At 39.0% G+C, this 23,616-nt stretch overlaps 1 protein-coding gene across 1 annotated transcript; it reads right to left on the minus strand.

The window, feature by feature from the left end:
- Positions 1–3,069: 3,069 nt before the first annotated feature.
- Positions 3,070–22,637, minus strand: GNAT3 (G protein subunit alpha transducin 3). Its single transcript, XM_009900031.2, has 8 exons — positions 22,520–22,637; positions 15,747–15,789; positions 13,803–13,944; positions 11,415–11,572; positions 9,610–9,738; positions 4,653–4,782; positions 4,294–4,447; positions 3,070–3,312 (listed from the first exon to the last, which is right to left on the minus strand). The coding sequence occupies exons 1-8, from the start codon at positions 22,635–22,637 to the stop codon at positions 3,122–3,124; spliced, it is 1,065 nt and encodes a 354-aa protein (XP_009898333.1). The 3' UTR covers positions 3,070–3,121.
- Positions 22,638–23,616: the final 979 nt, after the last annotated feature.

Consider the following 23,616-nt stretch of genomic DNA (forward strand, 5'->3'; position numbering starts at 1 on the left):
CTTCCCCTGAAGCACCGCATATAGAGCTTGTTGAACACCTCCAGGGATGGAGACTCCAACACTTCTCTGAGCAGCCTGTTCCAATGCCTCACCACTCTCTCAGTAAAGAAGTTTTTACTAATGTCTAATCTAAACCTCCCCTGGCACAACTTCACATAATCACAGAAAACATACAGTTGGAAGAGACCACAAAGATCATTCAGTCCAACTTTTGACCCAGCACCAAAGGGTCAACACTAAACCATGTCCCTAAGCATTAGATCCACACACTGGTTAAACACCTCCAGGGATGGTGAATTCACCACCACCCTGGGCAGATCATTCCAGTATTTGATAACCCTCTCTGTGAAGAAGTATTTCCCATCAGCCAGCCTGAACCTCCTCTGGTACAGCTTGAAACCATTTCCTGTTGCTTGACACCAAGGAGAACAGGTTACCCCCTCCTCGCTCCAACATCCTGTCAGGTAGTTGTAGAAAGTGATGAGGTCTCTCCTCAGCATCTTCTTCTCCAGACTGAACAACCCCAGCTCCCTCAGATGCTCCTCGGCCTATCACAGGTTACTTGAGAAAAGAGACCAACACCAGCCTCACTCCAGCCTCTTTTGAGGGAGTTGTAGAGAGCAATAACATCTCCCCTCAGTTTCCTCCAGACTAAACAATCCCAGCTCCCTCAGCCACTCCTTGTATGGTGCCCTGCAAACCCATCACCAGCCTCCTTGCTCTTCTCTGGACATACTCCAGGACTTCAATGTCTTTTCTATCCTGTGGTACTCAGAACTGAACCCAGTACTCAAGCTGTGGCCTCACCAGTGCCCTCACAGGAGCACTATCACTTCCCTACTCCTGCTGCACACACTGGTTTTGATTCAGACTAGGATGCTGTTGGCCTTCTTGGCCACCCAGGCACACTGCTGGCTCATGTTCAGCCACCTGTCCACCAGCTCCTCCAAATTCTTTTCTACCAGGCTGCTTTTCAGCCACTCTGTTCCAAGCCAATAGCATTGCTTGGGGTTGTTGTGACCAAAGTTCAGGACTTGAAACATAGTCTTGTTAAGATTCATTCTTTCGACCTCAGCCCATCGATTTCACCTGTCCAGATCCTTCTTCAGTGCCTTCAGTTATAGGCTTTGATCAATGCATGTTCAGCATGTTAAGTGCCCTTGGATCTTAAGTGTCAGATGGTCCTGCTATGTGCTTCTTCAGAATTCATGATTTGTTTTTAATGGACTATACCAAGGAGAAGAAGCTTTCACACACTCATCATCAGAGCCTCACTGTCCCGTGGTTTAGGTGCCATTTGTATGCTTTTAAAATGTTACAGAAAAGGACTGGATTTATGGCAGGTTTTCTACAAATGTTATAGAAAGTGAGTTTAGGACTTCTTATATGTCTTAGAGATACACATTATGAGGAGAACATATTATCTTTTTTGAGTGTCTTGCAACCTTCACTGACACTAATAAGATTAACATTTCCCAGTAGGTGGAAGAGTGGACCGCAGAGTCTTTAATTTAGTTTATTAGAATGAGCAGCTGACTCAAGAGTTAAGGAGCATGGCCTTTCCATATCAATTGTTTGCTCCTAGGGCCGATGCAGAAACTCTCCTTGCTATCCCCAGTGAGAAAAAAATTAAGTGTTTCTTGAATTTAAATGTTTCTAGAATAGCCTTTCTGGACATCTTGGGCCCACTACAGTGGCTCTACTATAGAGCAGTTTCACTTGCTTAAAACAGTACTTTTCATGTTCTCAGTGACTGATATTTTTGCTAACTCAAGGCCTTGGGAAGTGTTTCATCATCAAATAAAATCAAAGCAAAAGTAAGCATATCACAGGTTGACTCGTTTCCTTCCCTAAGACTTTGTTTATTGTCATTTCTCAATGAAAGAGTTGTTTGTTTATTTGTTTTCTCCCTACTCTAATAAAAGGAGTCATATATTTGATCAGGTTGGCCAGAGAAGTTTTGGAAAGTTTGGAAAGAGGACTCATGCCATCGTCCTCAAATTAAGTTTTCTTAACCTTTTGTTGCTTCCTGTCTCATGCCTACCTTTACATTTTGAAATGAGGTAGGATCAAGATGAGGGTTATAACTAGGGTTTTGGAAAGCAGACTCTTGAGCCCAGATTACTGATGCAACTTGGAGGTCACTGTCTGTATGGAATACATTTCAAACTGTTAAAGAAACCTTTTCTTCATCATTCTCTGCTCATGGGGTCAATTTCATTTCTAGCTAAGGCAAAAATTGCAATTAGGGTTAGGGATTAGGAAAGATGTTCTTATATTGTTTACACCCTTTTCTTTGGAAAGTGCAGATACTTCTGGGAAGATTTTCAGAATCCTCTGACAATCTTTTCTCTGAAAGTTATGTTTCATGTTTCCATCTGGTCTCAAAGATTTCTTAGCCTTGCGAATAACAACCTGTTTTCAACAAAGAAGATGATTTTTCTGTGAGTACATGGAAAGTACTTTTATACTTCTTTCACAGAAAGAAGTATAAAAAGTCTACTAGGTACATGGTAGATATCACAGTCTTCCCTTTTCCTTCTCCCCTTCTGTTCACTGGATTTATCAGTGGCTGGAGGAGCAGAAACATTTATTCCAGCCTTCTTATGCCATAACAGAAAGTCATTGCTGGTCTGCAATACCCAGGCTATACCCATGGCTATATCTATATCTTCATCACAAAGATGATCAGGGGGCTGGAGCACCTCTGCTACAAGGACAGGCTGAGGAAGCTGGGGTTGTTCAGCCTGGAGAATGAGATTAAGATTGGATTTTAGGAACAAGTTCTTTGCCGTGAGTGTGCTGGAACACTGCAACAGGTTGCCTGGGGAGTAGTTGAGGCCCCATCCCTGGAGATGTTCAAGGTGAGGTTCAACATAGCATTCAGCAGCCTGCTCTAGTGGAAGACATCCCTGCAGACTGCAGGAGAGTTTGGACTAGATGACCTTTGGAGGCCCTTTCCAACCCACACCGTTCTATGATTCTGTGGCTTTACATGACAGCTGAGGAAAGCCTAAGTGATATTGTTCCTTCCTTGAGCTTTTTATTTCAGTCAACACACAGGATGAAGAGAGGAAAGTGGACTGAGATGAAGTTAAGATGTGAGCAAGAGAATGAATGACTAGAAAAGGCCACAGTCTTTCAGATTTTCTTTGATGATTATGTCTGTGACTGCATCAAATACAAACTTGACATTCTGAGTATCCGTTGCACATGTCAAGTGAGAATAGATTTCTTTATCTTCTTTCCTCAAGTTCAAGTCTAGAAATTGTTTCTTAATGTAATTTCCAGCATCTTCAAATGTATTTAGTCCTAGTGGAGGGAACAGTAAGAGAAAGAGAAGATATATTACAAATGGTACTTCCCCACAGCTGCAAACAAATAAAAATTCCTTTCATCTTTCCTTCCTTCCTTCCTCCCTCCCTTTCCTTCCTTCCCCTTCCTTCCTTCCTTCCTTCCTTCCTTCCTTCCTTCCTTCCTTCCTTCCTTCCTTCCTTCCTTCCTTCCTTCCTTCAATCCTTCCTTCCTTCCTTCCTCCCTCCCTCCCTCCCTCCCTTTCCTTCCTTCCCTTCCCTTCCTTCCCTTTCTTTCCTTCCCTTCCTTTTCCTAAAGGGATGTAACTTCATACATTATGTATAAAAATTTTATAACTCAACTGCACACATAAATGGAAATGTCAATACTTAAACAGAAGTCCTCATTTCTGAAGTGAAATGCTTCTGAGTGAGTGTGCAAGTTGAGGACCTTAGAGAGAGATCCCAGGAAGTGAAAGAAAGAGAAGAAAAAAGGAAGTAGCATAAATTAAAAGGGAATCAGGTAAATAGCAGACAAAATTGATGGAAAATACAAAGCTGAAGAGAGGAAGAAATGAAGAAGGAATGAGGTGGTGGAGTCACCGTCTGTGGAAGTGTTAACAAACCAGTGTAGATATGGCAACTGGGAGCATGTTCTAGTGACTATGGTGGTGTTAGCTTGGATTCAATGGTTTTAGAGGCCTTTTCCAACTGGAACAATTCTCTGGTTCTATTCTACTTCCTCTAGTGCCAATGGAGACAAATAAACATGTCCAGAGAGAGGCTGTACCACACTGGGACAGGCATCATGCATAGGTGAGAGGTGCTGTATTCTGGCTATGTCTGTCCCACACCATTCTTCTGAGAGAAAGGCTAGATGCTTAGATAAGATTTAGAATTTAAATGATTATATGTATGTGACTTGAGTGAATCTCAGTTTTTAATGCATGGCGTACACTAATCCTCTAAATTTATTTTCTTCTGAGAATGCCAGACTTACCATTATACTCAGGAAAGCAGATATTCAGATGAACTTTTGTTATTTTCTCTTGAAAAAGGTCTTTTTTGTTTAGAAACAGCACAATGGAAGTGGCTGCAAAGCACTTGTGGTTGCAGATGCTATTGAACAGCTGAAGACTTTCATGCATTCTGTTCTGTTGAGATGCAAAAGCTAAACATGAGAGACTGATAAATTTTATCCCATATGTCATGTTTACTCTAATGTTCTTTACTGGCAAAAACCAATACATCATAACAGCCTCTAAATGATTATCAGGGAACAGGGTTAGTTCTGATATGCTATTGCAGAGTACAGTAAAACATAGCAGCAAAAAGGTTTGTTTGTCTTTTCTGACTCACCACTTCTTTATCTTCCACCAGAACCATGTCATAGGCACTGAGTGCAGCACAGAATATGATGCAAGTAACTCCTTCAAAGCAATGAATCCACTTTTTCCTCTCTGATCGCTGTCCACCCACATCAAACATCCTTTGCAGGAAAAATAGTGTATGTACAATGTAAAGCACAAACTAATGAGGACATAGTCATGATGTTAATGTGCAGAGTGCAACTGGATATGAATGACAATCAAACACCCAGATGTTTCTGTTCCAGCAGGTCAAGGAGTACTATGTATTATTTACAGCTTTGTAGAAGGTATAAAATGAAACACAAAGGATTAAATACCAGCATTTGGGAAATACCTTCAGCAGTTTCATGTGGCACTGCATGTTGAGGAAGAGCTCAGTATATGGACTAGGATCTGCAGGCAAGGGTTTGTTCGGGACAGGGTTCTGACATGAAGCATTGACAAAAGACTCAAATCCACTGTCATTTATTACTTTGCAGTTTTGCTTACAGCAAACTGACACTTCGATCAAAAGTCAAATGAGTGGGAGCAAGACATGGGTTGACCCACTGTTAATGCTTGAATGGCAGTTATTTAGTCAGCAATTCATTGCCTTGCCACAATCCCTGGGCTAGCTATGAAATGTGCATCATGCGTTTGTGCGTGAGAGTCTTTGCCCTACCAATTGCATTAATTGGCTGTGTAAGCAACAATTCATGGGGAGCAGAAATCTCTTTATTTGTAGAGTGCAAAATGCAGAGTTGGCCTCCTCTGCATTAATCTCCTTCAGTCTTTGCCAGAGATTTGAGTAGAGTGGTATGAATTTTTTATGGTCTCTTTATTTGGGGCCCAAAGCTAACTGAGCATCTGGGATCTAGTCAGGGCACAACTGAGATGGAGCTGTCATCAAAATTACCAGTGTTCTGCACAGCACCAGCCTTCAAAATTTCCACTTTTTATTTGCACTTCTTCTGGGACAAGGCTTTCTTGTCACTATTTTTTCTGATATAAAAGTTCCCAAACTTGAATATTTTACAAGTGCATTATAAAGGAGGAAAACTATGCAAAAAAAAATCAACTATATTGTACACTTACTTTTGTGTGTGTGTGTGTGTGTGTGTGTGTGTGATGACTTTCCGCTGTGCTGTTTGGTCTAGAACTTAAAACTGCAAAACCTAATCCTCTGTTGCATTATCTATCTCTTCAAGAAAATGCATTAGATCTTATTCTATGGATGTACCCCCTTCAGTATCTCAAACTGAAACACAACTCAATTTTTATACTAGTGAAAATATTTGGATTCAGTATGAAAAAAATCATGTCAGAAATAAACACAGCAAGAATAATATCTTACTGAAACACCATTTTCCCCCCAGGATATTGATCCTCTGTTTTCTTCACCATTGGTAATGCAGCTGTTGGAAACAAACATTGTAGTTTATCATTTTTCATCCTGCTTAGAAGAGAAGAAATGAAACCCTTTCCAATGTTCATGATGAGCTGCTTCTGCAGCTGAGGAGTAATTAGAGATTTTTTTGTTGTTGTTTCTGGTACATTTAATCTGTGATTATTTGGTGTCTATAAAAATGAGTTATTAGGAAATGGAGAAGCTTTTTTTTGGACCAAGATTGTGATAACAGTAATGGCATTCTTTCAAGCATGTCTTCACTGAGTTAGTTCAGTTAGGTTAGATTCTTGACTTTTGGCTGTGATTAGTGCTCAGAGCTCTGACTTGATCTTCTTCATTCACCACGACAGTCATGGCCTGATATTTTCTCAACACTGCTCTTGGAAATCTAGCTACAGGTTTGAGACTAGCTGTATATTTATTTGTCCTAATGATGCATACAGTGAGACCTGAAGAGTAACATAAAGCTTGCTTGATTTCAGTCTAACTAGGGCACATCAATGGAAATGGACAGCAAGAGAGGACCTGTGAAGACCAGAGCTTATTTTAAAAATATTTACCCATGTTTTACAAATACTTACCATGGGGGCAGGAGCACTGCTTTTACCAGGACAGGGTGAGGGAGCTGGGGTTGTTCAGCCTGGAGAAGAGAAGGCTCCAGGCAGACCTAATAGCAGCCTTCCAATGCCTGTAGGGGACCTACAAGAAGTCTGCATAGGGACTGTTTCCAAAGGCCTGTAGTGATAGGATGAGGGGCAATGGCTTGAAATTAGAGAAGAGCAGATTTAGACCGGATGTTAGGAACCAGTTCTTTGCCATGAGGGCGCTGGAACACCGCAACGGGTGCCCAGAGATGTAGTTGATACCTGGAGATATTCAGTGTGAGGTTCAACAAGGCTCTGAGCAAGCTAATCTAGTGGATGATGTCCCTGGTGACTGCAGTTGGGTTGGACTAGATGATCTTTGGAGGTCTCTTCCAACCCAAACCATTCTATGATTCCATGTTCTGAGCTATGGAAATCAAAGTCAACATCACTGAAATAAATCAAAGCTGAATTACACTAAAGCAACAAAGTAACCACTAAGAAGGTGGTGAGTAACAAGAGATGTTGTCTGTGCAACTGTAATTCAGTTCCCTGGAGCAGTACTTGGGTTTAGACTTTCTCTGCACAGATACAAAATGTTTTCTACTTCATTTAGTTCAGAAGAGGGACAAATGCTTGAATGAATAAGACATCTGCTCATGTTTTCTTTTCATCTGTGTATGGCTTGTGACCCCAAGCCTGATTTAAGTGCATCAACCAAATCTCACTCTGAATGTGAAAGTGTTCCTCTCTTTATGGATGTTTCTATGATACTTGGCAAACTAAGTGCAAAATCATCAGAATCCCCCAGCTGTTATGCATTTTTCTGGTAAAGCAAAGTAGCAGAAACTGGCTAGTTAAGATGGATTTATAGCTTCTCTGCATCCCTATCACAGCTCAAACCCCTTAGACTTTTTAAAAAGTGGTTTTACCTCATATTACTCAAGTGCTCAATATCATCAATGACTTCACTCACATAACACTATTGTACTGTGATGCACAGAAGAGGCTAAAAACACAGGAGGTTTTGTCTTGTGCTTACAGACACCCAGGTAACAATTCTTAGTTGTACTGCGTTTCAGTTGGACACGGACACTATTTCTGATGTTCTCTACAACTATGTGAAAGGAGGTTTTAGAGAGGTGGGTATTGGTCTCTTCTCACAAGTCATGACTGGTAAAATCTGTGTCAGAGAGGATTTGGTGATATATTTCTCCATCATTTTTTTAATACAAACTACAATTGTTACTGAATGTGCTGAGATTTCCAACGTACAAACCTGTCTGGAAATACATTAATCAAAGAAAAAGAAAATGGTGGAGCCTATGACATTGTACATTTGTGCATTTGTTGGTATGTGCTGAATAGATGATAATAATCTATTTATAGGGCATCCACTTCAGAATCTTATTTTGTATATGTATATGTAGTCTCCATTGTGTCAAAGCATCTCTGTGGTAGCATAGATAGTTTGAGAGTTGTTTAATTGTCACATGAGGAGGAAAAAAAAAAGCAGCACAATGAAAATGTTATAATCATGCTGCTTTATCTATCTGTCTATGTCTACAGACAGTCTCTTGTCCAGACTATATTCCTCGGTATGCACCCCAGCCTTTAAATGAAGAATCAAATTAATTTGGTCAGTAAAGTATTATAGAATATCAAAACTATCATAATTCATTCAAATATTTTTCTTGTGGATTTAAATGTTTTTAATTGGTTCACTAAGCACAGCAAAATCTTGAGTATCTGTAAGTGTCAATTATTTTCAAGCAAATTTCTCATTCTCAAGATTTTTGTCTGAGCATTTTGCTTTTCATCTTCAATCAGAATGAAAGGATGACTACTAACAGTAACATTTCCCACAGGGAAGAATTTTTTAAAAATGTATTTATTTATGCCAACTATAATGCATTCCAGTGTTAAGAGCAGTTATTTTCCTTCTCAAGAGAGGTAAGTGAAAGGTTGAGATTGCATGCAAATTAGTAGCCATCAAATGCTTTGCATGCTGTTAAGGACATTTAGGGAGGCAAATCTCATAAATGTCATAAACAATTATGTGCATGACAGGTTACAATTAACACTTTATTAAGTGCCGAGGCCAATTGTGGTTCGACAAGCCAAGTACCAAACCCTGCACTGGTGCCACAACAGCCCCCTGCAGTGCTACAGACTTGGGTCAGAGTGCCTGGAAAGCTGCCCAGCAGAGAAAGACCTGGGGATGTTGATCCACAGCCATCTGAACATGAACCAGGAGTGTGCCCAGGTGTCCAAGGCCACCAGCATCCTGGCCTGTACCAAGACTAGTGTGACAAGCAGGACCAGAGAAGTTGATTGTTCCTCTGCACTCAGCACTTGTGAGGCCACACATTGAATACTGTGTTCAGTTTTGGGGCCCTCATGATCAGAGAGACATTGAGGTCCTGGAGTCGGTCCAGAGAAGGGCAACAAAGCTGATGAATGGTCTTAAGAATAAGTCTTATGAGTAGCTTCTGAGGCAGCTGGAGTTGTTTAGTATGAAGAAAAGGAGGCTGAGGGAAGACTTTGTCATTCTCTACAACTATGTGAAAGGAGGTTTTAGAGAGGTGGATATTGGTCTCTTCTCACAAGTCACGAGTGATAGGACCAGAGGAAATGGCATCAGGTTGCAGCTGGGAAGATTTAGGTTAGACACTAGGAAAATCTTCTATACCAAAAGAGTTATCAAAGACTGGAGCAGGCTGCCCAGGGGAGTGGTTGAATCACCATCCCTAGTTGTATTAAAAAGCCATCTAGATGTGGTGATCAAGGATATGGTGTAGTAGTGGCTCTGCTAGAATTACATAATGATTGTACTTGATATTCTTAAAAGTCTTTCCAGCCATAGTGATTCTGTGTGATTCTGTGATATCCCAGTATCAGAATGTCAATAAATTTGAAAGAAAATACTTAAGAAAAATGAAACTACAGAAAACTGTCAAACATGTTTTTCTTACCTGAAGTTCAAATCCTTGAAAGAAAACTGAGTCTCTATAATCCCAGTTGTTTTCACTCGGGAATGCAAAACATCTTGCTCAGTGGGCACATAGTTTGACATTGCTAACCTGTCCAAGTCATTGAGGTAACTGAGGAGAGTAAAAAAGAAATAGTAATGAATGAGTTGAGCCAGTTTAGAATATTTCATAAATATTACACATTTTAATACAATTTGTGTTTAAATCACCTAGATTAACAGTCTAGAGCTTGCAATTTTATTGCTTTGTTTGGTTTGGTTTTCTATATATGTATAATGTAATTGTATATTATAAACATCTTTCTGAGAATTTCAGTTCAGGAAAGTCCTGAATGCTTTCCTGTGTGACCTACATGAGGTGATCTTGCTCTGGCATGGAGGCTGGACTAGGTGGTCTTTCGATGCCTAGCATTTTGTGATTCTGTGATTGGCTCCTTGGCAGTCTGTGCCCTTGAATACTGAAACCTATTGCAGGTTGAAACATGACACAGACCATAACACTACTTCTTTTTAGGCAGCAAAATCTAATGTAGTGTACAGACTACAATGTTAGTTGGCAAACAGGTAATATATGGGGTTGTGTGTGTTCTGCATTAGAGTTTGGTGTGTGGGTTGTTTTTTACTTTGTTTTTGTTGTTGTTTATTTGTTTATTTGCTTGGTTTTTTATTTCAAGGATTGTTTTTCCTTTTGGTTATGATGACTGACTTGTTACGAGCTTTTAGTGCTGGAAACTGCAGTGTGGCCAGTCAGAAAGCATATGTCAGGAAACAATAATTTTATTCTTAGAGAAATACAAGGCTGCCATAAAATATTGCCAAATCAGGCACAAAAGCAACACAGGCAACATATTATCTCTTTAGGTATCTTGCAGAAAGCTCTTAAATGTTGCTTTGAAGATAGAAAGATACAAAGAATTTTTAATATTTTCATGGTATATCCCTTCTACTTTCTACAACCAGTGAGCTGTTTTTTCCTTCAGTTTGCCTGACTCCTGGCCCAGCATCAGATCACACCTTCCTCTGCGGACTAGGAGGGGCATGCAACACCCTGTAAGGTTTGACTTTGCAGGTGCTCTCAACCCGTAGGAGGAGCTGTAGGAACAAAGGAACCTCCAGCTGCAGACCTTGGAAGATGGTCTTCAGCAGGAACAAACCTCTGTCCCAGATCTAGAGTCAAGAATTATGCACTCCGGTAGAGCTCTGACCCACGTGACACTTCCCTTCTCAGTCACTGTAACCTGTAAGAACAGCTGTAGGAGCAACCAAATCAGGGTTTCCTGCAGAGTCTGTGCTTACTGACTACAGCTAAGCTAGGAGATGCACTGTAGCCGAATACTGATCATTTGTAGAGTTGGAGCTGAGCTATCCTATTCCTCTGTTTATCTGCCTGCCACCTCCCAGGTCACAGAAATGGAACTGGGTCATCAGGTTGGCCCAGGGATCACTTGTCTGTGCAAACAGATTAGTTTAGAGGAAACTAAAACTAAAACTCCAGACTTATGCTTAGTGTCTTGAAGTGTATGCATTAAAAATAGAGCTCTAGGTACAATTTAAGCTGTTTCAGTTAATCTTTTCCCAAGCTGTCCCTTGTTTTCACTTTTTTCCTTCATGAAAACATTTCTGACATATCATAAAAATAAGAAAAAAAGTTCAGTATTTTTCAGGCTAATGAGAGAGAATTTTTGTAGACTGCTCTGCACATGACGAAGAGTTCTTGTCAGAAGCCTGCCTAGGCTGTCTCTTACAGTACTAGCCAGATGCTCAGCGCTTGCAGCTGGTGTCACCTACTAGGCTGCCGAGTCATTGAGCTGGTACTCTGCTGCCCTTGCGAAGCAGGCCTGGGTCCCGCCATCACTCCACAGTTGTTTGATGACTTCAACCAATTCAGGAGACATGTCACCATCTTCCAGAGTTGTTGCCATGGCACACAGCTTCCTTTCATCTTCCTAAAGAGAAATTTCAGTAAATATTATGCAAGCACACTGTGCCCCTTCACCTCCTTGAAGACATTATTGGTTTGCAAAGAGTCACAGAGGCAAAATTTCTCATTTTTCACTGATTTTCCAGGTAGCTATGCTTGCCTGTGCATGTAAACATCCTTTTGCAAGCACACTTCACTTTAGTTAGACTCAAGGTTAGACTTAAATAATGATATACAGTTTTCCTCAGTTTGTTTTGCTTTGTTTTGTTTTGTTTTGTTTTGTTTTGTTTGTTTGTACAAGGACTCAATTTCATGTCGCCAAAGGTGTTCATGAAAGGTCCAACTTGCAAGGAAGGATTTTATTGGAAGAGAGAGTAGTGAGGTATGAAAAAAAGCATTAAAAACAATATATAAAGCTTAAATATGACTACATCAAAACATAAATAGACAGCTAAATATATTTTTTAATGTATTGGGAAGAAAAACTTTCTAGCTTTAGGCCACAGTGAGAAATATGACAAAGTGAATTCAAGTGGAGAATGCATTTCTTATAGGGTTTTGGTGTTTTTGTATTTGAGGAAGAGGAAACCTATAACTGCATAGAAACCTCAGCATTTTAAATGTAATATTCTATAACTTCTTCCTTTTGCAGTGAATTCAAAAAGACTTCAAGTGATTTAGTAGATTAACATTTCAGTGGTTAACAGCTTAGGAATGTACTGTAAATAAGGAGTATATTTAAAATAGCTTAATTTCATAGACTGTCACAGCAGTGGATAATTATGGAATATAATTTCTTCCTAGCCTTATAAGTAGACAACTGAATTGATTTGCTGGCAATAGATGCAGAAGTAGAAATGGGTTCTAATAAACACTGTTGTGGAAATATCTTATCAAGTAGGTCTTATTAAAAAAATAGAAAATGTCTTCTCAATAACTTGTGATAAATTTACTTTAGGAATGTATTATACCTTTTTATTTCAAGAGGGAAATTGAGTTAGCATGGAGAAAAAGTTGGTTCTGTTTTGTTAAAAAAAGAAAGGGGGGGAAAAATTGCCCTCATTTGAAAGAGACAGCTATAAAATTGCCCTCTACATTAAACAACACTATCTCCATTTGCACCCCCATGCCCTTGCTCAGTGCCAGGATCAGCCGAACTGAATCATGTGCATCCCTCATTGGTCTCCAGGGCTGCTCTCCTGGGTGCACACTTGTTCAGCTTGAAGATAAGAGTTCAAGATACCACATATCATTTAATGGTTACAGCTATCCTCCTAAATGTTGGAGTTGTGGGTTATACAACCTACAACAAGAAGCCTTGAGCTCAGGACCTTCCTGGGTGCAGTAAGTGTACAATTCATTGATTATTATGCAAAAGGTGGTAAGAGTGGACTTTGATGCTTACGCAAAAGAAGATAGCAGTTGATAGAATTTATCATAAACCTGATTTTTAGAACCTTTTGTTCCTCTCTGTCATTTAGATGGACTTCAGCTTACTTTAATATTAAAAATAGATAGCAAATGTGCTTTATCTAAATCTCTTGGGAATAGGCAGAATTTACCAGGTCTGGAACCAGCAGATATTCTGACAAGCCTTTGAGAAATTCTCAGCAAGGTCTAAATTACAGGCAATAGACTAAATCCTTGCACTGAGAAGAAAAGTATGTGGTTTTGCTTTACTTCTGTCCCTCAAAATTAATTGTGGTTGCTAGAAGGTAGGAGATCTTACTGTTCTTTTCCTCTATGTGCTTGCATAGGATTGTTTATGGTGCCAGGAAGGTCAAACTCTGCTTCTCTTCAGTACCAATGTGCTGGTGCTGTATCTGTACAATGGGTAGGTCTCTCCTCTAGGAGAAACTGGAATATTCCAAACATGTCTAGATGACCCTTCCTTATATGGCTGAGCCCCAAGCTTTACTAATAAAAGGCAAATATTTTTTACATTTCCTAACAGCAATTAAGTAAGTGGCTAAGCAGCTAAGAAAAGGTTATTTTCCCCCCCTTTCTTATGTCTTTGCAGGTTGAACATTTCTTTCAGAACAAATGAAATCTCAGTTTGTGCAAAGGTTAGAGCCCAGGCATCAATCTTGAAGAAATAAAAAGGTGAGGACATGCTGTAGCATATAACTCAAGTAGTACTTAAATTCCACTTCACAAAGCAAATACTGAACCCTCTCTGTTCTATTAATTCTACATTTATATTACAAAAAATTGTATTCCAATGCCTATTTCAAGAGAAATGGAATCATACTCACAATTCTAGCTGGGTTTTCATAACTGATTCCTAACTTGATCATAGCTTTCACAATTGACAGGATAGACTGCACTGTGTTGCTGTAAATGACAGGTCTGAACTCCATGCGTTCCTGGTAGGTGAAACCATCTTTATGGATAATCCTGGTGCAAAAGTAGAAAATAATAGGTTTATGGGATGCTCTGTGAGGTTAAATTTATAAGGCTAGGTTTTGACTTCCCAGTCTGACTGGATAGGTGTTAAATTTTCTTGCCTTATGGGTTGATAAAAGATAATATTTGAATCTGAAACAAGAACCAGGCCCATTCCTGTGGGTACAGGGCAAAATGCATAGCTATAATAAGATCCCAGTTCATTTATTGTTAGAATCAACAACATTATTCATGGTCTGTGAAGTTGCATGTTTAATTGTTGTAATTTTTATCCAGAGTCTTACCTAGAATAGGAAAATCATTGCAACCCCCCCCCCCCCCCTTCTAAAACTTTGAGGAACTTCCTCAAGAAAACAATTTCTTTTTTTTCTTAATATTTCTTTGTACATCAGTTACAATTTCTAGTTATTTAGAGTTATTACTGTTACTTTGTACAGGCTTTGGGTACATACATATTACTGCAGAGGATTTGGCCTGTATTTCAGAGGACAAAGAAGGTTAGCAGTCAAATTAATTTAATTTAATTCTGACAAAGGGATTGTGATTTCATAATCCTCCTTGACTGGGGAATGACATGTGGTTAAAGTTCTCCAAGACCAGTGTGCAGATTATCTTGTAACTCAGAGATATCTTTTTTTTTGATGAATTGTGAAAAAAGGATAAAAGCCTCACCCTTCTTGCTGTAGTATACTCTCAATGAACAGACACTTCTTAAATTCCTCAATACAGAGGAAAATCTCTAATCTACTTGGGGAAGATTTCAGCACAATAAATTTCAGTGGTTTACTGAATAAGGAGGGCTCTTCTGATTGGAACTCAGAGATGAAATTATCTACCATTTAACTGGAGCCAAAAAGTTAACAAAGTATTTGATGCATGGTTTTGAGTCTGTCTTATTGCAAAATGAGCTGCTTAAATAGAAAATTGTCTTATGACATAACATTTTTTACTTCACTCTTTTAAATGCACTGGTACAGATATGACATTTGGAATAATGCTGATCTCGTAAAACACTGATTTTGACACTTTAAGAAATTGGTGCTTGCCAAATGGGGTCGTGTCTAAAGAGTTGCAATGTCTGTGTCATTTGGTTTTTTCCTGTATTTGAACAGCTCTAGGAAAGAGATGCAATATGAATGCGACAAGATTTTCTCAGTGAAATCAAATAAAATTTATAGGGACCAAATTAAAATGGAACCATGGAGGATGGTTCAAATCATATGTGAATTGTCAGCTGTGGAGCCATTCACTGTGGAATACTGTGGATGGATTTATTTTACATTTGTTCAAAAAAGATTCAGGAGATATGTAGGCATGAATTAAATAAGGGCTGTTAAACACAGCTTTGTAATCTCTGGGTCAATTTGGTGTCCAAATCACAGGTCCTCAGAGAGTATCAGGATATCCAGCAGAAGTGTTACTGTATGTTGGCTTGTCTGGTCTGATGATCTGCAAGCATCTTTCACTAGCTACTGCAGGAGATGGGATGCTAGCTAGGAAGATCTGCTGTGGCTGGTTGATTGATGCATTCTTGTTCTCACTACAGTATTGTAACTACTGCCAAAGCCAGTGAGGAATCTTCCCTGGTCTTCAGTGAGGAGTTGGACTAGCGCATGATTATATCAGACAGATTTGATTACCCGTCCAGCTGTGTATCTTAGTCACTTTGTGTTTTTCTTTCTGTGGTTGAATGAGAAGTTGATTTTAAATCAGCACAAATAATTGTGGTAAGACATTAGCTTATACTACAAATACCAAATGCAAATAACTGTTATGAATATTCATGTACTTACTTCATTTGCTTTACAATAGTGCTCTTCCCTGACTCTCCAGCACCTGCAGAAGGGGAATGTTGAGAAGATGTGATTGATACATGAACAAGTAGCAAGTACTAAAATAACTCTCTGGAACACAGAATTTTGTATCTGTGAAGAGACATACAAATGTTTTAGATCTACTTTGCACTAACTATAATCCTCTCTAGTGCCCATTCAGACTTAAAAAGAACAAAACTTTGGTAAAAGTGTTAATTCTGGAAAGGAAGGGGACATTTGAAAAGAAACATTTGGTCAATTCAGAGAAAAACAGACTCTTTAATTGTTAAAGTAACCTAATATGGTTCATATTTTTATTTCATTCCTGGCATATGGGCAGTAAGACACGAACAAACTACAGCATCTGAGTGTCCCATTCCTTACATGAGCTGCAGGTGCTAATTTAATGTGTCTCATGACGTTTTGTAAGCCAAACCAGTATATTTCATGCTCTTTAGCCATCTTCTTTGAGCAATAGGAAAAACAGAACGTTCAGGGTTGTAGGTGGGCTAGCAACAGATCCAGCCTGAGGTTTCTGCCGGAAATCCCCATAGCTGGTGGTCAGGTACAGGCATTTGCTTGCACAACTGCTTGCAGAACTAAGGCATAGGTTTCATCAGGTTATGCAAGAGCAATTTGCCTTCTTATCTTCTGGATAGTGAGTAATTGCAGTGCAGAACCTCTCTGTTGGAAATCAATGTAAGTGACTATCAGCTTCTTTCTGCAAGGGTGGAAAGGCATGGCAAGAGTTGCCAAACAAGACCTGGATTTTAAAAGCTGCTGAAGAGATTTAACTTTGGCTGTGAATACATGGAGCAGGGTTCATCACTGTTGGGTGGGGTGGTGGGTTTTTTTTTGTTTGGTTGGTTGGTTTTCCCTTTGCAGATTATTATTTAGCACAATGGATGGTGCCATAGATATTCTATCTGAGGGCTTCTCAGTGAAGGGAACAAACTGATCACAAACTTTCCAAACAGATTTTGTAAAGCTAATAACACTCAAATGACGGGGACTAATTTACTCAAATGAATCCGAACATACAGCAGACCACAGGCAAAGCATTTTCTAAAACCCATGATGTGAATGGCAGAAAGTGTGAGAGAAAAACGAGCCTATGCAAAATGAGCGGATGCTGCCATCTGCCACCGCTTGGAAAAAATGCAAATTTGCTGTAGATCATTTATTATCCCTTCAATGCCCATCTGAAGAACTGGGTAAAACCCCATCAAAAAGGTGGTAATTCCTACAGTTTTTGCAGGGAAGAGAGCAGGCTGTACTGAGAATTCATATATTTGCCTCATGGAAAGATGCCAGGAAACATAATATAGAAATGAACATCTCTTGCAGATCTGAAAGGTGAAATTAAAATAGAGTGGGAGGAATAATTTATATCTTCTGGGTGCATTTTTCTGCCTCTGCTCATCTTTAATTTATGATCTAGTAATGCCTTTATCTAAACAACAGACAACACTCAGACTTTGGCTTCACTCCGGAGTATTGTGTTAGTTATAGCAGCATTTGCACCCCAGGAAATGAGGCAGAAACAAGTTACCTTGAACCTGCTTCCTTTCTTCCCTCTTCCTGCTGTGCAGCCTGCTCTGCTGGCCGTGGCCTTAGGCAAGAGAACACAGGCAGGGCTGTGTTTCCACCCACCACATTAACCTTCCACTCACAGAAATGGCAGCAAGAGTGCATCATGATAGCCCTTGCGTGACTGCACAGGGAGCTGAAGGCACATTCTCTTTAGGAGTCTGTGAGAAGGACAATTATAATTAAGCCGAGGTTTTCTGAATAAAAGATGAGAATTTAGGCCAAACTTAGCCCTGTCCTGAAGCATGGAAAGTTTTAGTGGCTTTAGTAATGTCTTTGTGAAGATGTATAGGTCATCTTGATAGATAACAGTGCCATATTTTGCATTTGAGATCTTCTAGCTTTTTCAAATCTACCTCTGAATTCTGTCTCTACTGGGTTGCTGAGATGCTGAGTTCCCTTGAAAGGGGTAAAGGCACAGAAAATAAAAACACAGTAATTATGGTCAGAGGCTGAAACTGGCCCTGCTCCTGGAAGCAGAAAGATGTCCTCATTGCCAGTAAGATTGATGCCACACTTCCCAGAAACTGTATTCACTGTGCTCCAGGGCATGCCACATCCACCTTTAGCCAGGTTCTGAACATGCAACACTCTGGCATACTGTAACCTGTCTGTCTTCTTGCTCTGGATATTTTAAACTTCAGTCCTCCATGTCCCAAGCCCATTATATTTCTGGGCACACTGGAGCTGCAAAGGAGACTCTAGAAGTGTTGAGTGGCATAGCTGCAGGCACTAAGCTACAAAGGAGTCACCCCCCAGCAACCTGATTGCTCTGGGACTATCTAACCTCTTTCCTGCATCCCATCATGTCATACAGACAGACCAGACAGAGAGGGAAAAAATAGGGCAGCCTTGAAAGCTGGTGAAAGTCTCTCAGATTCAAAGACCAGAACCCGGGACCTCAGCTGTAACTGGACATTACTGGTTTTCTAAGCAGGATTTGTTTGAATAGTTGTGGCAACTGAGGAGAGTACAAACCTCTTTCAAGACTAGAATCTGCTGAGCCATTGAAGAAGATTCTTTTTATATGTTAAACTGATTTTGTGTCTCAGATCAAGAGCTATTATCTCTTTACATTTATTATGTATGTGGAAGTAGAGGGTTGGTTTAGGAAATTTTCCAGAACGAAAGATAAGAAAATTAAAAAAACCATACTGGCTGAATATTTTGACTGAAACCTGTTTCAAAAGCCACTGATGATGACATAAACCAGCAATGCAGGTGTTCATAACAGGAGCTTTAACCTGACTTCAGTACTGAAGTAGTTGATTCATTTAACTAGTTTTAAATGTTTATACTATAAACTTCTACATTCACACTGCTTGTTAGAGACGTTCTATATTCAGTGGAGAAAAATACTTGCTGTTGAAACTAAATCAAACCAACAACTTCAATCTCTGTCACTCTGAAGCAAATGTTTAAATTAAATTGGGTGAGTATTTCTCAGCTAAGTGAGAATGACCAACTCAAATGAGGGAGAGTTTTGGCCTGACACTGAAAACTGCAGACAATGAGAACATAGAAATACACTGGAAATAAGTGCAAAGTTTTCAGGGTTATTTGAACTGAAACCAAGTTCTTAGTTCATTACTGTGAGCATCAGCTGTTTTGGCCACATTGGGAATTTGCACTGTACTTTGCACACAAATGAACTGCAGGTTGGCTTAATACAAAGTTTTTAAACTGCGTATGAAGTGATAGGCAAGATATGGCCCTGATACAAAGGACATAAAACTTTCACCTTGGAGTTTGTTCCAGGCTCATAAAACAATTGGACTTTTTGGACATATAAATACATAAAAGCTCATGTGGGGGAAAGGGATGGCATTTACAACATAGGTGCAACTAACACAGAGGACTGAACCCTCCTGGCTACTGGACAGTTTGTGGGGAATGTCATAAAGTGGCATAATTTTCCCTCTCACCCAATTTATATGTGCAGGTTTTATGGTTGTTCAGCCAGGGGAAAAGACTCCAGGGGGAACCTTACAGCTGCCTTCTAATACCTGAAGGGATCCTATGGGAAGGCTGAAAAGGGAATTTTTCATATGAGTATCTAGCAATAAGACATGGGGGAATGGTTTGAAACTGAGATAGATTAGGTTCAGACTGGATTTTAGGAATATGTTCTTCAGTACAAGGGTGGTGGGACTGTGAAACAGGTTGCCCAGGCAGGTTGTGGCTGGATGAGGCCTTGAGCACCTGAGTCTAGTTGAGTGTCCCTGCCCATGGCAGGAGGTTGGAGTAGATGATCTGTAAGGTCCCTTCCTACCTAAGCCATTCTATAATTCGATGATAAACTGTAAATTATCACCTCAACAGAGATAATGTATTTGCCCAGATCATGGAATGTAACGTAAACAAAAATGGTGTCCTTGGGTTTGGATATTATTTTGCTGTTGTTGTTATAGAAGGGCCTGTTGAAGGATACAGAGAGACCAGACTAGATATTAAATAATCCTGTTAGAAAATGGTCAGATTATTTTACTTTTATACAGTTCAAGGGTAAGAACATAATGATCACACTGAAAAGCTTATGGTATACATGTCCTTTTTTTTTTTTTTTCTGACTATTTTCTCTCTGGCTACTCCAAAAGAAGCAGTGGTGACATGTGGTCTGTAATACAGAGACAACATATGATTTGAACGAACAGAAACCTAGCAGTAGGGTAGGGTCAGGCTGGCTGTCTTGAAGGGAGCTGCCTTTGACTTATTAAGTGTGAAATTTAATAATTTCTAAGATTATCTCAGGGTTATGAAAGATAACAGGTACAGATCTGAGCACAGCAGATTTAATCCTCTCCTGTCTGGTCAGCAGCTTCAGCAACTGTGTTGCCAGGTGTTCAAGACATGCTTTCACTCTAGCTGTGCAATAGGCTTGAAACAGACTCGCATCTTAAGTCTGCAATTCCCTCCCCGCCCCCCCCCCCCCCCCCCAACATGCTTTTCACTGTAGGAGAAGGGTTGGTTTTGGGTAGCTTTGGAAGGCTATGGAGATTTGCCTTTGTTCAAATTAGAGAAGGCTATGTGTAGTCTTTGACTCAGAGAAGACCATAAACATTTTGCAACTGAGGGAGGCAAATTAAGAAGAATTTGGTTGGATGTGTTAAAATGTTGTTTTGTTATTTTGACCGATTGTATGCCTTAATTACACACACACCAGTAGAAAAGAACCAGTTAAGATGTGACACTTGTGCCTTCTGATAGACTTTATAACCTTGCTGTGTAATGTAATAAACGTCTTTGCTTGCTTACATCTTGTCCCGGAAACTGTGCTCAGGGCATACAGAACAACTACAACATTTCTCCAAACATGATGAGTTGTTAGAGTTCTCCAGCAGAAAAAAAACTATCCAAAATGTCATCCACTGACAATATTGAATTTTTATTATGTGTGCCATAAATAAAAGATAATGTAGAAATACATTATATAAAGAAAACTTCAGTGAAAGTATTTTGACTTCTGATGACCCTCTTGTCTCATGAAAAGATTGCTTTTCTACAAGCACTACAGGCAATATATCTGAAACATGTCCAGATTTTAAAGGAAGGAATTAATTTCAAGGTATTTTACTAAAGGTATCCTGAGTCTAATATCAATCATCTTAGAAGAAGATGTGGTGCTTCAGTATATAGTTTAGTGGTCATGGTAGTTGGGTTATGGCTGGACTTGATGATCCTAAAGGTCTTTTCCAACCTTAATGATTCTATGACTCGAACAAGGCTGGTTATATTCACTAGGAAACATTTAAATCTAAAGCCCTTAATATTAAATGCATACATATGTTCTGGGAGGAGTAATTTAGTTTGTCCCCTAGTCTAAGAGGACCTTCAGAACTACTGCCAAGGCATGAAAGCTTGAAGATCAAAGTATATAATGACATTTCCTGTCTTAAAAATCTCTGTGTTAAAAATTCCTCATAAAGGATTTCTTAATGTCTTCCTCATGGATCAGTGTTGGAGAAAGCCACAGACAGGATCCTAGAGTGAATGAACCCTGTTTACAATTCAGTACACCAATATACAGAAAGTACTGAAATTTTATCAACATTTAAATGAAAATATTATTCTGCTTTTTGACTGGTAGAGGCAATAGTTAATATTAATATGACACTTAAAATCTTTGTGTTCTCCACTGAACTGAGAAGCTTTGTAAACCACAGCCTGAATACTGATAGTACATAAAATGAATCAAACTGCTACTTTTATTATCTGAGAAACATGCATGGGTCTTCTTCACTTATTTCTTTATTAATAATAATAGTGAGATTCTCAACAAATATCAATAAATATTTTGCATAACAGAGTTAAGCCAGTTTGCATTGTCTGAGCAGATGTAGCTCAGTCTGAATAAAAGTCAGTTTAAAGGCATTTGTAAGCATTGCAGTTACAATGAAAGAAAAAAAAATAGAAACATTTAAATGATCAAAGGCTATTTTTCTATTCATTTTGAGAAGCCAATGTAAACTCTCATAACATCATGTTGTTAGAAAAATATTAAGATGGTGGCAGTTCTACTGTACTCCTGGATATTTCTTGTAAGATACACAGTACTATGGGGAAAAAAAAGAGAGAAGAATGAAGCTATATCAAGGAATAAAAAAAATCTTTTGCTAACACATCCACTAGCTTTTAAAAAATTAGTCAGTGTGGATTAGAAGTAGTAGTTTGTGAGAATATTAATCTGTATTCATCTCATTTCATTACAATTTAGAAAATAAACAGTATCAATACCTTGCCACACCTGTGGATTTTCTATGTGACCACTTATCACACTTAATCCTCCTGCAAATAAATGTTAATAGATCCATGAAAAAAAAAAAAGGAAAAGCCTGAAGTCTGTGCCAAGTTCTATGTAAGCAAGCAACATAATATTTGTTCTAGCAGTAGGTTCTCATTTCTGAAATCTTTTTTGAAGTCAAGGATTTAAAATTGAATACAGGCAGCAGCATGTTCATTTCCATCCTGTTCCTTGTGACTTAACTTATTGCTTCATGAGCACCCACAATGAGAAAACATTTTGTGCATGTATCATGTATTACAGGATTGTCTTCTTCAAATAAAACACTGAGAGGTGTAAAATTCACTATACTGAAATATTATCCTGGAGCAAAATAACTCCCCAATGGAAAACTATTATTAGCAATTTTTATTCTATTTACCCAACAGTAGGAGTTTGACTGTCCTGGCTTCTCTCTCTGCATCTGCCTGGAGTTTCTTTTCCAGTTCTCTGGATCTTCTGGCTGATTCCTTGCTCTCAGAACTGGCTCCACTGCCCATCTTGAGGCGTTAAAAATCCTCTGTGCAGCTGCTTTGCTTCCTATGAAACTAGTCGTTTAAATTCAGAAAGACAACAGCTTATGCTTAGAGAAAATGTAAAAATCCCATTCAGCCTTCAAATCAATCATTCCCTTTTCATGTGTCACATGATCTGGAGATGCTATAGTCAAGGATTTACATAGGAACATTAAAATGTACTATTATGATGTCATAGAATTAAAATGATCCATTCAAGACCACAACCAAGGTATGGATGGATTTCTGTCCTTGTTCAGACAGGTCCCAGCTTCATACACTTCAAAGGATTGTACAGAATATCTTGTAAGAATAACACTGGGGAAAAAGGAAAAGCAAGAAAATAAAGAGAAAACAAAATCGGATTATAAATCAGTGCTTATGCTCTGAAGCAAAAAGATTTATATGGCTTTGAAGTATTTGCATAATTGATGTTAAATCTTTCTCAGTGGTCATAGTGCTTTATTTTAAATTGCCAGGTTTTGGGTTTATATAAGTAAATAATATTTTGTCTTGAGTTATTCATTAGCATGCAGAATGTTTGTAACATTTTCATATTACAGCAAGTACACTTGCATTCTTTTAATGGTAATGGATTATTTACTGCAATTTGTACTATCTTTGGAATACTTCTGTGCATCCATTCCTTGATGAATATCATAGTCCTTCCCATTTTTTTCTGTGAGTTATTAGCAGTTATCAGTTTTGTCTGAATACACAGCACTTTTTTGTGTAAGAAAGGAAATAGGTTAGATTGTCCCTTCTGATGTAACAATTTCATACTAGTTTCTTCATAGTGCAGTGCTAATATAGAAGGGTGTTATGCAACAGGGTAAAATAACCTGGTGTCAGCAGTATTTTAAGAACACATACTCTGTTGTAATATTGTGTACCACAAAAATAATGAGGGCACTGAAGCGCCTCTGCTATGAGGACAGGCTGACGGAGCTGGAATTGTTACAGA

Source organism: Dryobates pubescens, chromosome Z (genome assembly GCF_014839835.1).
Source record: "Dryobates pubescens isolate bDryPub1 chromosome Z, bDryPub1.pri, whole genome shotgun sequence".
Lineage (NCBI taxonomy): Eukaryota > Metazoa > Chordata > Aves > Piciformes > Picidae > Dryobates > Dryobates pubescens.

What these genes read in the sequence shown, in the direction of transcription:
- GNAT3 (XM_009900031.2), bottom strand. Translation starts at nt 22,637, where the DNA reads ATGGGCAGTGGAGCCAGTTCTGAGAGCAAGGAATCAGCCAGAAGATCC. An exon ending in AGTCAAACTCCTACTGTTGG is followed by an intron (nt 15,790 to 22,519) that starts GTAAATAGAATA and finishes CCCCTTCTGCAG; the next exon opens with GTGCTGGAGAGTCAGGGAAG. An exon ending in TGGTGGAAGATAAAGAAGTG is followed by an intron (nt 4,448 to 4,652) that starts GTGAGTCAGAAA and finishes GCATCTCAACAG; the next exon opens with AACAGAATGCATGAAAGTCT.